General features: G+C 35.4%; 2 protein-coding genes across 6 annotated transcripts in view; both read right to left on the bottom strand.

Annotated features, from left to right (window-relative positions):
* The window catches only part of zbtb1 (zinc finger and BTB domain containing 1), a 422,399-nt gene that overhangs the window by 8,069 nt on the left and 399,768 nt on the right, over positions 1 to 14,562 (bottom strand). The window lies entirely within an intron of this gene.
* dpf3 (double PHD fingers 3) overlaps positions 1 to 14,562 on the bottom strand; it is a 35,709-nt gene that overhangs the window by 16,248 nt on the left and 4,899 nt on the right. For 4 of the 5 annotated variants that reach the window (XM_051874389.1, XM_051874390.1, XM_051874391.1 and 1 more), the window contains exons 2-5: positions 9,332 to 9,492; positions 6,703 to 6,810; positions 2,214 to 2,347; positions 125 to 220 (exon numbers count right to left, since the gene is read on the bottom strand). In XM_051874389.1, coding sequence (XP_051730349.1) covers positions 125 to 220; positions 2,214 to 2,347; positions 6,703 to 6,810; positions 9,332 to 9,492 — 499 coding nt within the window. Of the gene's footprint in view, positions 1 to 124; positions 221 to 2,213; positions 2,348 to 6,702; positions 6,811 to 8,707; positions 8,745 to 8,903; positions 8,930 to 9,331; positions 9,493 to 14,562 lie in introns of those variants that run through there. The other variant, XM_051874392.1, reaches the window with a different exon arrangement.

Here is a 14,562-nt window from a genome sequence, read left to right as displayed (position 1 = left end):
GTTTTATTTCTCTCTCTGGTGTCAATCCACCGTCTCTGTCTCAATCTGACTTTTTTCTTGCTCTCACTTGCCTTTTTTCCTTCACACCTTCCGCAGACTTTGATGAGTCATGCTCATCACTCACCCTGCCTTTGTTTCGATGCTTCCTCTTTGGTGTGTCCACTTCAAAATCCTCATCGTCATGGAAACCATCCCCGTTTTCATCTGCCTCAAGCACCCTCTGCAAAGAATGAAGAAAGTTGGGGTAAGCGATTAGATGACAAAGATCAATGCACTGCACAAGAAAAGACAAGTCCACATATTCAGAGAGATAGTGGAGAACTTTATTGCCATATGTACATGGTCAATGGAGTTCTTAAAAAAAACTGAAAATAAAACATAGTACAAGAGACACTACAAACGTTAATCAATTTGCAAGTTTATCAGTTTGCACTCAAAGTATGTGTAATTGTACAACAGTTATTTCTCATCCTCCATTCTTTATGAGTAAGTCAACGACTCGTTTATTCAACCAATTCATTCAAAGACGCTGATCCATTCAGGAACGAAACAAGGGACTGTTTGTATGAGCGAGTCATTGAATTGTTCACTCAGTCGATTTGTTTAAAGACGCTGATTCAGTCAAGAATGAAACAAGCAACTATTTTTATGAGCGATCTTTGAATAATTTAACTTATTTGTTTAAAGTCGCCGATTTATTCAGGAACAAAACAAGCTACTACTATTTTTATGAGTGAGTCATTTAATCATTCATTCAACAGATTTGTTAAAAGATGCCAATTAATTCAGACATGAAACAAGGGCCTGTTTTTATGAGTGAGTCATTGAATCATTTATTCAACTGATTAGTTCAAATAGACTGATTCACTCAGGAACGAAACACAACCTACTGTGTGTTGCTTGGAAATTTGAGGGTTGTTTTATCTGTGGCATAAACTGTGGTTTTATCTGTGGCATAAAACCACTGTGGTTTTATCTGTGGCATATCTGTGGTTTGGAAGCATAAACTGACAAAGTAACTGGCAAAATTGAGTCTAAAATGTAAGTTAATTTAATAATAACTTGTTTATTCAACTGTTGTTATGGAACCAAGATCACACTCGCAATTGTGCGTTTTTCCTGAATATCATTCAGAAAAACGAGTGTGAGTGTGATCTTGTGAGTATGACAAAAGCAAGAGTATTGTTCCTGAATATCATTTAGAATATTCAGGAACAACACTCTCGCTCGTGTCATATTGAGTAGATATATAGTAATGTGAAGTGCATTGTGTAGAAAACATGCTGCAGTTTGTGTTCTGTCGAGTCTAGTGGTTTTTGCCCTAATAGTACGGTATTGTTTGCCAGAAGGTAGGAAACAAAACAGCTTGCGGCTGAGGTGGATGGGGTCTCAGATGATGGATTGGACTTTACAGTGACAGTGAATGGTGGATATCGCTGATTGATGATAGAACGCATCTTATAATCTTCTGTGCCCTTGCCTCAAACCTTTGCAAAGCATCTCTTTCTGGTTTGGTAGCGCTTCTGTACCATACAGTAATGCAGCTAGAGAAGAAGCTTTTCATGGTTTGAGAGGAACAGCTTCCCTATGCAAATTTTATGATTATGAAAACAAAGATTTTTATATTAGATGTCAAGTGGCACCCCAACCAACACCAAAATTGTTTGTTTATCCAACAAAAGAAACTGAAATGTCAAGCATGAAAATTTGAAGTGGAAATCATAAAAAAGAAGAATTTTAAAAGCTTATAAGCCTATTTATCTTGCCTTAAATGTCCTTACTATTCATGATTTTCCTGCTGTCTGATTCTTTTAGAACAGAGCTGCAACCTGTTTTTGAGTCAAGACCCACCAAATGAAAACCACTCAGAAAGTTTGAGAATGACTCCTATATTACAATGCACATCCAAACCAAGTCTCTTGCACACTGCACAATTTTAGCCTTGATTTTCTGCTTGCCGACAGTTAATGAAGGTCAACAACAAGAGACAAATCAATGCTAGTTCATGTGAGTGACAATTGCTGTTTGAATTATCAATGAGAGATCTGGGAGAAGCACAGATGCGTCGCCAATGTTCAAGAGATATTTAGCAGGTTAAATATCTAAACCTGTCTGCGATCCAAGTCCTGCAGCGTTTTGACTGGAACTGATATTGGTACAACAACTTTGGAAGTAGTGTATTTGCGGCATTAGAAAGTCTGTCAATGTGTTACCTGGATTTCCAGTAGTGTCTCTTCCTCTTTAGAGTTATTGTTTCTTTTGTCCAAGATCCCGTCACCTCGTAGCAGTGCCTCCAGGGCGGTGGCTTCCGTCGGTGGGGCTTCCCTCTTGGCCATTAGCTCAGCCTCTAAACAAGAAAGAAAGAAGCAGAAAATGTCAGAATGTCAGGTGGTCAACCAGTAAGAACTCCTCCATAAACTGTGGGGACAAAAAAAATCCACCAATGAAAATGGCCACTAGTGAAAATGATTCTATTTTGCATTACTTTCTAATTTAATAGATTTTTTCTTTACATACATTTAATTCAAATCATATTAGTTGTGTAATATTGAGTGACAAGCCTACATTTCTTACACCGTGTCTACACCAGACCTTTATCACTTCGCTTCGCAACAGCTGGAAGCTGTCCACACTGGATGCGACAAAGTGACTGTTTGAAATCCATTTGTCCTTTGAATCATAAGAAGCACGAGTGCTTGATGTACATTAGAAATAGAACGGGGCATCAGTTTACCATTGGGAATTTGTCGTGTCGCATCGTGCGTCATCCAGTGTAGACAGCATCACTGATTATAATGGTTGCGGCATTCACACCCAGTGTAGACACTGCGTTAATATGACATATTTCTGTATTTTTAAACTTTGCTTATTTCCAGGTTTGAATAAAACTGCAGATTAAAGTCCCAGATTTGTTCTCAGATTTTTGACCCCATTGTATATCTACATAGGAAGTACAATCAGCTCTAGTCAGTGAATTAAAGTTTTAGTTCACCCAAAAATGAAATTTCTGTCATTAAGTACTCACCCTCATGTCGTTCCAAACCAGTAAGACCTTCGTTCATCTTCGGAACACAAATTAATATATTTTGGATGTAATCCGAGAGGTTTTTTTTATCCCCCATAGAAATCAACGTAATTACCGTCATTCATGGTCCAGAAAAGTAGTAAAGACATTGTTAAAATAGTCAATGTGACTACAGTGGTTCAACCTTTTGATGTAGTGCTGAACGTAAACAGCGTAGGAGAATGACAGGGGAGCGACGAATATGTTGAACAAAGTTGTAATTTTTGTTTTGTTTTTGCGCACAAAAAGTATTCTTGTCACTTCATAACATTAAGGTTGAACCACTGTAGTCACATTGACTGTTTTAACGTTGTCTTTACTACTTTTCTGGACCTTGAATGACGGTAATTACGTTGCTTTCTATGGGGGATAAAAAAAAAAAACCTCTTGGATTTCATCAAAAATATCTTAATCTGTGTTCCGAAGATGAACGAAGATCTTACTGGTTTGGAACGACATGAGGGTAAGTACTTATTGACAGAAATTTCATTTTTGGGTGAACTAACCCTTTAAATCAACTGTCAGAAGGCACTTCTGATTAGCTTCACACAAGCAGACAGATTGTGCGTGTGTGTGTGTTTGCCAAACATCAGTTTGGGTAGCTTTCTTGGATATACCAGCCATCAATATGTTTTTATAGGGTGGAAAGCTTTTCAAGGCTCATTAAAGGTGAAAAGCTCCAGGTGCTGAAGATAAAATGGAGGATGTCTGTGTATGGAGGAGAAGACAAGAAAATAAATAGACTAGGCTGTGTCTCATTTCACTCCCTAGATCTTTATGATGTGAATCGGTATTTCTTGAATACTAACTGGCACTAGCAGGGGCCTGGATCCACTAAACATTGGGACACTCATGACTCAAGGTCACGCATTCACACGTAGCTGAAATTGAAATTGCTGTATCATGTAAAACAGATTATGTACATATATAATAACTTTCACACATTAAACCACTATAATAAGGCAAGGCACAAAAAAAAGCTTACAATTTAAATATCAATATCTCACAACAAAATATACTACTGGGGTCGGTTTGGGGTCAGTAAGATTTTTTAAAATGTTTTTAATAAGAAGTCTCCAATTCTCAACAGGGTTGTTATTATTTGATCAAAGATATAGTAAAAATAGGATTTTAATACATATAATTTTCTAAGTTTCCTTTTTTATACATTTTTAAAATGTAATTTATTGTTGTGATTGCAAAGCTGAATTTTCAGCAGCCATTGCTCAAGTCTACAGTGTCACATGATCCTTCAGAAACCATTCTAATATGCTGATTTGGAGCTCAAAAAACATTTCATTATCAATGTTGAAAATGGTTGTGCTGCTTAATAATTCTTTGACAAACAGTTTAAAAAAAAAAAAAATAGAAATCTTTGTGCAACATTGTAAATGTCTTTTATTGTCATTTTGGTCATTTAATGCATTCTTGCTGAATAAAAGTAATCATTTCTTTGGAAAAAAAAAATCTGACTACACACTTTTAAACGGTAGTGTGTAAGAACCAAAAAAATAAATGTTTTTAGTTTAATTTTAATAACTCTAATTCCTGTATATGCCTTTTTACTAGCGTACAAGTTTTTCCCTATCTGATGTTCAGGGGTTGTTACAGTGCATTCTGGGAATGTCTAGGTAAAGAGGGAATGTTTCAGCGCAGTGGAACCATTTTGACAATGGGCAGCTTTAGAAATGACTCACTCCCTGGGAAGTGCACTACTAGTGTACTAAGGAATGGAAAGAAATACACCCTCAGATCTGTCACATCATTTTAATTGTTTTCTGATCTACAATCTGCATCCGTGGAGTTAAAGTGCTCCCACAAGCAGTGGTTTCTGATAACCCTATCATGTGTTTGCTGTCAGATATTCTTACTCATTTCCTTTAACCTACTAAATGTGTGTGTGTGTACATGATTGAGAATGTTTATATGAATGCCTGTCCTTGTCTTTATTCTCTTTGTGTCTGATTGAGTCGAGACATACTCTTCCCCTGGGAGAGGAGCTGAAAATAGCGCAGACTGCCAGTCAGGGGCTGATTGCAGCCTCCCATCCCCCGTTTCCAGCCGCCAATCATGAACAAGAGGCTAAGAGAGGTTGATGTCTACAGACACAAATCATAAGGTCTTAATCATCGCAATATAATACAGCACTCTGATATTTATGCATGCCATTAAATCATGACATTGGCACCGAAAAGGCATGCACTAACTGGAAAGCCTATGTACTGCTTTTAATTAAGAATTTTGCAAAATCACTCTGAGGAGCTAGTTTCAAATGGGAAATGTAGAGCATAATGAATATATCAGTTTACTGAGATGCAGCTATTTGGTGTTGTCATAGTGCCGTGATTATATAGCAGACAAAATAGCCTAATTGAATCAGTTTATTGAATTAGAGACTGTTCTACATGCCACATCTGCTGTGGAGAAAAAGACTGCATATGAAGATTTACATTGGAATCACGCTTGCATGCTTGTCATTATGAACCAGACTTGGATGGGATATTGGACACCAAACCTGTTTACAGTGGCTGAGCACCCAGAAATGTACAACACAAACACATTTCAGACAGGAAGCGTAGGAACGATGCCCTGCTGCAACAGACCAGAATTATGCCTCGCTATAGTGTAAATATTACAATTCCAGGACTCTGGAAAACACATAAGTTAGAGGGATAGTTCACTCAAAAATGAAAATTATGTCATTATTTACTTTCCTTCATGTTGTTCCAAACCTGTTTGACTTTCTTTCTACCATGCAACATTGAATATAGTGTATAGAATACTTTTATGGTGCTTTTACATCTTTTTTGAAGCATGAAAGCTTCATAACTGCATTAATTACAAACAAGTACACTACGGTTCAAAAGTCAGTAAGTTTTAGTTTTGTTTGTTTGTTTTTGAAGAAATTAATATTTTTTTTCAGCATGAACACAGAAGAAAGAAAGTCATATAGGAATTGAACAACATGAGGGTGAGTAAATAATAACAGAACGTTCATTTGTGGGTGAACTACCCAATAAGAGACTACAATGCATCATATATATTCGCCATGCCAAATGTCTCAGGAGAGCAGTCATGTGACTTGAGAGGAGTTTTGGAGGGGCTTAATTGCTGTTCCAGTGTTACACTTGGTAGGAGTTAGCTCTGTCATTTAAATCCTGATATCTGCATTATTGGAAACCAATCACACACAACTTTAGGTCTAAATCAGTTTTATTCACTGTTTTTTGCTGAACTCATGCTGGCTGAGCTCCAAGCGAAGGTCAGAGGTTCTTATATTGCTTTACTGCTATTGTATTTCCAGGGACAGCTAAGAAAATAATAGAGTGGCATTCTTGTTGATACAGACAGGCCTTTATGCGCCTTTATCTAGTTCCTCAAGCCCTTCTGCGGCCCCCCCATCAGTCCCCTAGACTTACATTCTAATGCTGCATGGCCAAATGATTAAAGGGGCCCGGTCAGGGCACACATAGAGACCGAGAAGGATAATGAGACCCAGATGGGCCAGTTCTACAGCCTCTGAATGACCTCCAAGCAAAAAAGCAAGGGTGGAGAGAGAAAAGAGCAGATATAAAGAATTCAAATTCAAAATGTAAGCATGAAAAAAATTACACAATTAGCCGCAATCATGATCTCACCAAGTCTGAGTTCACAAAGGCGAAGCTGAGGGTCAAGTGGTGGGTGAAGTCGTCTCTTCTTTCTCCAGCAACGCGCTGGGTAGGTGTACATCTGACCTGCCGCCAACCCTGCAAACACACAGACAGTAGCATGGTTTGAATAGGATCTCATACAAAAACATTATTTGGAAAGGATTTGTTTCGTACGCAATGTTTATGTTGCGATTTATAATGGAGGGTATTTGTGATTTTATGTAACACTTTGGAATTAGGATCTATTGTCTGGATGTGGATATTATGGAGGGTCAAGTGCTCTTAAATAGAAGAAAATGAAAAAACAGAGCCAATTTTTCATAAACTTTTGAAATGGGCCATTTTAACAAAAGGTAAAATACTGTTCAAAAGTAATGTTTTTGAAAGAAGTCTCTGATGCTCACCAGGGCTGCAATTATTTGATACAAAAATACAGTAAAAACAGCAATACTGTGAAATATTATTACAATTTAAAATAACTGATTTCTATTTCAATATATTTTAAAATGTAATTTATTCCGGTGATGGCAAAGCTGAATTTTGTAACAATGCAACTTTCATGAAGTAAACTCTTACTAAAAGCCTTTCTTTCCGCCAGAAAAAATAGTCCCTGACCGTGAACAGCAACAGAAGTTACATTATTACACCATTAGATGGCGGCAAAGACTGTCTTTATGAGTGTGTCAGTCAGTAGCGAAGACTTTTACAATGAAAAGACTGAATTGTTGTGAACACGGAAACAAGACGCAACTGACAAATGCTTTAACTAGCGACTGTCAGTCACGGGAAAACCCCTTAACTGTTAAAAGGACAAGATAATACATCAGACATTTAAACAGATGTTTTATTATGAACATAGGACTGACCTGAAGGAAAATGCTAAATCTGAATGCAGGTAATAAACTCGCTCAATCGATCTCTTTCTCACAATACTCTTCTACATAATACAGTAAGCTTCAATGAACAATATCAATTGAGGCTTACTGTATTATGTAGAAGAGTATTGTGAGAAAGAGAGTTAATAGTGAGAATTGGACCATAATCTAAAGTGCGAACCAAATTTTATTTTACAGGTATCATCCTGAGAAACACAAAACTAATCTTGTCTATACAGGGATTCAGAATTTTAATGAAACATCTTAAACAAAAACACTGGCATCATGGGTGTTGACAGAGTCATTCTCTCTGATTGGCCCATAACACATAATCTGTGCATTTACATATGTGAGGCACATGCTCTCAGTTATGCATCTATCCAGTCTCTTAATTGGAAAATAGAGAAATCGAGAGAGAGAGAAACCCAGAATGAAAAACATCCAATAAACACTGGTCTACCACAAAGTGTAGGGTGTGGCTATGCAGCTTTTAGTTGCGAGGCACTGACTCTATTTGTGTCCGGTTCTCGGCAGGCATATTGTTCCCTTTGGCAGCTATATGTCTAGATATTGGCTGTTTTGGTCAGATAATAAGAAAAGGAATGCTGTGGAAAGACTAGAGAAAGAAGTATGCATTGGGGTTCTGTCTTATTACATTGAATAGTCTATTGCATTGTTTATCATGTTACAAGGGGAAACATACAGGTACAACTGCCTTGACATTAGTACGCTGTATAAATGCTTATCAACATGTATTATCTGCACTCCCTGTGCCATTTGCTTTAAAACAAAATGTGCCAGTCTTTATCCTTAAATCAAGCTGCATTTTTAAGCGAAATTTAAAATTGAGGTTTAGATGGTTCTGTACAGTGCCAAAGTCCAACTTCCATCCAAATTCCTGTGGCGGTGAGATAAAAAAAACTGGAATGACTGGATACGACATCAATTTTAAACATTTGGTTAGATGATGGCATCTTCAGATGACAACACCCTACATACAGTGTGTAGTTCATATAATGCACATTAACACATAAGCAATATAAGCAAAATATTGTTTGCTTACGCTAGCACACCCCATCTCATTAAAAGGTTTCACCTAAAAAAAATCATTTACTCACCCTCATGTCATCCCAATCTCGTATAACTGACTTTCTTCTGTGAAGAAGAAAATTGATTTGATATTTTGAAGAATCCTTACATGGATTCTTCAAGAAATGACAATTCTCAGTGACTATGGCTGTTAAACTCCAAAAAACACAAAACCCACCACACTGTAAAAAATAATTGTTGGTTTAACTTAAAAAAGTAAGTTACCTGGTTGCCTTACAATTTTGAGTTCACTGAAATTAAAAAATTGAGTTAGTACAATAAAGGTGATTGGTTTAATCAACAGAAACTCAAAATATTATGTTATCTGAGCCATATTAATTATTTAAGTTGATTTGACAAAAGAAAAAATGTTGTAATAACAAATTGTGAAAATAATTTTTTACAGTGCACCAATTTTTGCCATTCAATATTTTTTTGTGCGAGAAACAGGCTTCACTGAAAATAACAGACACTTTTATTTATTCATTTAACAGACTGTGAACTGTCATCACTGTTTTTCAAAAAATGTTCCTTTTGTTCCACAGAAAAACTAACAGCATTCAGGTTTGGAACATCATGAAGGGAAGTAAATGATGAAAATTTTGTATGAACTCGTTAATCGAATTAATATTATGCTTGAAGAAATGTGCTACCTGGCCCCCGGTGCCGCTTCTCCATCCAGATGTAACAGTTGTTCTGAGCTACACCCGTCTGAGAGTCCAGGAAGGGCATGCGTACGCTGCGCTCCGCACACAAGCGGGCATTGTAGCTGCGACAGTGCTCAATGGCCTCCCTGTAGAACTGGTCCCCGAGCCTGAGGAAGACACATTTGGTGAGGAATCCTGGTTTTAGCATAAACAGTCACCGTGATTTTGCCAAGTAAGACAAACCCCTAACCTAACCATAAGTTATCCCTAAAATCAGAGGGAAATGATAGGCGAATAACACTGATGTAGAAACACCTAACCCTGTTTGTAAGCCTAAACTTGACATAAACTGTAAACTTGTCTCTCAAATCTGATTGGTTGATTGGAATGTTGTTCCAGGATCAACAAAGTTGTTGATCCAGGAACATGTAGTTGGTGGAAACACAGACTATATAAACTTTAAGTTTTGTTAGGTTTTAAAGAGCCTGTAATACAGGACTATTTTTCTTGGCAAATACCACTGTACATCAATACAGTTTCAAAGCAAGCTTGTGTTTTGTGCTGTCGAGCCTCTGGGTCATGCTTTCTTTTCACAATTCAGTTTTCCACCGACCGTTTGAGAGTTATGCACTCTTAGTTATTAGCACAGTCTCTATTGCATGAAGAAATGCTTACATTGTCATCCATGTGATTCCCTTTAGGCAGTCAAGAGTCATTGAGACAAGACTACCAACTTCATATCGAAAGAAAGAAAAGACACTGGACCACAGCCAGCCTGCATGGCTTCTCTCCCCATAACTGCCTCCTGTTTCGATTAGATCACTCTCCTCTGGACCAGAGGATACACAGATATGTGAGGAATGCTAGGCTGGACAAAGAGGAGTATTCCAACCCAGCATAGCGACACAAAGAGCCTCAGTGTTTGGAAGGAGCAGGAGAGAAAAAGAGCAGGCAGGTATGAAAAGCAAAGGTCTGAGAGAGACAAAGGAGACTACATTTGATAGCGTAGTTTACCCCCAAAAGTAGGTTTGAGAATCAAGAACCAGTTCTTATAAATAACCAGTTCCATTTGAAAAAAAAAAAAAAAATGTTTTGGAATGTTTGTAAATATGGGCAGACAATAGTTTGGTTCCAAACCTGTATGACTTTCTTTCTTCTGTGAAATACATATATACTACAAAATGTTTTGTTTTGTTCACACAATGAGTCAGAAAGTCAATGTTGTTTTAAACTAAGGCTGTCACTTTATCAGATTTTCACAACACAATTATCCTGGCTAAAAGAATTCACAATAAGGATATCACTGTTATATCTATAGAAATTCTGAAAAAAATAATAATGCTATCAGTGAAATTCATCTTTAACTTTGTTTATTTTGTGTTTTCCTTTTTTGGCCATTGAATCACACTCAAAATATGAGTATAGAGAGGCAGTTAGTGAGTTTGTATTCATAACTAACCATAAAGGTCATCTGCTGGAAGTTATTTTAGATTATAAAGTTTTAAATATGGATATTTTTCTTACAAAAACCCATTGTTTCGTGCCAGAAATGCTTTATTACTGTTTCAAAATTACTTATTTACAATATTATTGTATGTGTAATATTAACACAAAATCAATATTTTATTTTTTAAATATCACGGTTATTGTTAATACCGATATATGCAACATCCCTATTTTGGTCCTCATTGACTTAATTTAGTTTCAACTGTTTTCATAAAACGAAAGTCACTTTCTTTTCATAAAAAAAAGTCATAAAACAAAATGAGGGGATTAAATGATGACAGAATTTTCAGACTTTTTGCCATGCTGATTATATATCTATATCTATCTATCTATCTATCTATCTATCTATCTCTATATATATATATAGATATAGATATATATATAATATGTGTGTACAAAGTGCATTGAGGAGAGATAACAGTTTCTTGATAGAATAAATATGAATGTTGTTACAGTCTCTAGTACCCAAAAGACACTGAGAACATTATCTCCTAAATCTTCTTCTCTTGTCATTTATCTTGAAAATCTCCAGATTACATCTACATTTCTTCTTTCCTCCTGCATTCACTATCCTGCTCCTCCACTGCTCTCTCTTTCCTGGGCTTCCTGTGGGCATTATTTCCCTGAAACGAAATGCCTGTGCTATCAGCTGGAGACTGCAGGAGTCATTATGTAAGTTGCAGTGACAGAGGCCCGCATTAGAGCGCCCACGACCTGCACGAGAGCCGCTATCACCATAATCATCAACATGCTCCACTGGACTAAACAGCCCTGATGGCTCTCAACTCAAGTTCCCTCTCAGAGTAGATCTATAACTACTTTTCAGCACCTTAAACAAAACCATAACAGCCCCTAGAGATGACATGTGCTTACCAATGAACGGCTGATGATGATGGTGTCTATCAGCACCATCTTAAGGAAAGAGCTCATGTGAGGACACCATGCTTCATACAGCCTCCCCCATACAAAATCTTTACTATAAACGGCCTCCCGTATTACGCATAAGGCATAGGCTCTGGTCAACAGAGTGAAGCAGTTATGTAAACAGTTAGACTGGCGTGTTAGAAGACACGTATTCTCTCTGCCACCTCCCTGGAGGCACCTCCCTGGATAAAGAGAGTCTCGTGAAGGTCGTTGAGATCTTCAATCTTTTAATGTCGATTAGTTATGGACCGGGAAGAATAGAAGGGATGTTTATTAAATCTGTCACAGTATTTGATTTTCACAACCCCAAGAGCAGTTGCTTCTATAGATAATGCATGTTTCACAGGTACATGGGCAGGAAACAGAAATTTGACTTTGGTCAAGTAAAATCCTTTAAATTGGAAATTGAAAGGTAATTTAAAGCTGGACTTTTCACAGTGTATGTGAGCTCACCAAAATTGTGGGATGGTATGACACTGGAATGTTTTAGAATAAACATTGAGCTAACAGAGCATTGTGTAAATCAGTTCTTGTGTAAGCTGAAAGGTTTTAAAGACGTAGACCAAAGGCCTACAATTCATGTTGAATGGAAAAAGAAACAGCAACACATTTTTTAATGGCTTGATTATTTGGTTTAAGTGATAAACAACATGCATAACTTATTTTATATTGTATTCATTTTGATTTAATAAATAAATAATCAATATACTGCAACAATACAAGCATGATTATCTTATTTCTCTTTAATAATAATCCTAATAATAATAATAATAACTATTTTTTTATTTGTTGTTTATGTTATAATTATGTATACATTTATTTACTAATACTCAAAAGTATAATTAATATAAAAATTATTTATTTTATAAAATAATATTAAGAACTTTTACTTTTATTTGACACAATAGTAATAAATTATACTAAATACAATTTGAAAATAAAAATAATTTAATAAATAAATAATCATTATACTGCAACAATACAAGCATGATTATCTTATTTTCTTTAATAATAATAATAATAATAATAATAACAACTATTTTTGTATTTGTTGTTTACATGTATTAATTATGTATAATTATAACATGTAACATTTATTTAAAAAAATACATTTATTAAATATTTTTTTAATAAATGAATATTTATTTATTTTCTTAATTAATAATAATAATAACTATTTTTGTATTTGTTTATAATTATGTATATTTATTTTTAAAAATACATTTAAAATATTTATTACATTTATACATTTATATATATATATATATTTTTTGAATATTTTTTAAATAAATATATATTTATTTAACACTCAAAAGTATATTAATATTACATTATTTATTTTATAAAATAATATTAAGAACATATTTTTATTTATTTAATACTCAAAAGTATATTTTATATTACATTATTTATTTTATAAAATAATATTAAGAACTTATTTTTATTTTGACAGTAATAAATTATACTAAACAATAAAAACATGAGTATCTTATTATATTCTAATTAATAATTATAATAAAAATATTATTGTACTTGTTATGTTATTTATATATGATAATGATATTATTTCTTTATTATTTCTTTATTATTTATATGAATTATTACTATTATTACTTTATGCAATGCTATCTTTGATTTTTGATTTAGCCTACTTACATGTAAACATAAAATTTTGTGTTTCTCACTTGAAAATGAATAGTGGCAATGATTTACTCAATAACCGATTTAGAAGAAAAATATATAGCCTATATAAAATATAGGGAAAAATACACTGCTGACCAAAAGAAGCAAAAAATGTCTTCTCACTGAGAGGTAGAGCAAAGAAAATTAGCTGGGCAGATTAAACATTTTTTCACACATCCAATTCAAAGTTATTTGTAAACAACCGTTTTTTTCTGTTAGCCTGTTTCAGCCTCTGTGAAAACTGGAAATGAAACGCCTGCACTGAGCCATGTGCTTTGTGCCTGGGCTGCTCTTAGGAAATTAATACCTATTCCTTATTCAACAGAGCAGAGCTGCAGCTCATTCACAGTTTAGTGTGTAACTCAGAGGCTGGAGGCCCCTTTACTCAGCAGAGCCAGCGTCTATATTCATATTACTTGAACAACAGGGGCGTCTCCTTTGTGTCTCAAAAGAACATAGCCACACTTCTTAAGGATGGAGAAGATGTCTTTCATATTCAAATGACCTCTTTAGTTTGATTTAATCAGAATGGTCTCTCTGGACAGGTGTCCATGAATAATCATTGGCTTAGGTAGGCGTTGCTCAGAGAATTGTTGTTCATTTTCAAATACATATGCATACCGTCATGATAATCAGCACTGCATTTCAATTAGACACGTGCTTTGTAAACTGGCCCTCCAAATGTGATTAAGCTTTCATTAGTTAACAGGCCGGCACAGAGACGTCTTGTCTCAAAGCGCTTCCTAAGGAAGCTTTTCATCAGTACAAGTAAACAAGATTTAACTGAAACGCTGTATCAGATTTTAAAAAAACACCTACTTGTTCACAAATATCACTACATTAAAAATATTCCACGTACAGATTTCCAACTTAACTGAGCATTTCAAACATGATGCCATTGTGTATGTTAAAGTACCCTGCTATGTACCATCCCAACATGCCCAACACAGAAACATTTGGCTCAACCAATAGTGCTAATTTGGGGTGGGGCTTTCTGTTCACTGACCAATGGCAGTCAGGAAATGATCAAGCAAAGAAATGCCTCACCTTTAAACCACTTCAAAACCTCTCACTTCAAAGTAAATCCCCTCTCCAAATAGAATAATCATTTTATGTGATCATAT

This window comes from Ctenopharyngodon idella, chromosome 20 (genome assembly GCF_019924925.1).
Source record: "Ctenopharyngodon idella isolate HZGC_01 chromosome 20, HZGC01, whole genome shotgun sequence".
Classification (NCBI taxonomy): domain Eukaryota; kingdom Metazoa; phylum Chordata; class Actinopteri; order Cypriniformes; family Xenocyprididae; genus Ctenopharyngodon; species Ctenopharyngodon idella.
This window is presented reverse-complemented; position numbering and strand designations above follow the sequence as displayed.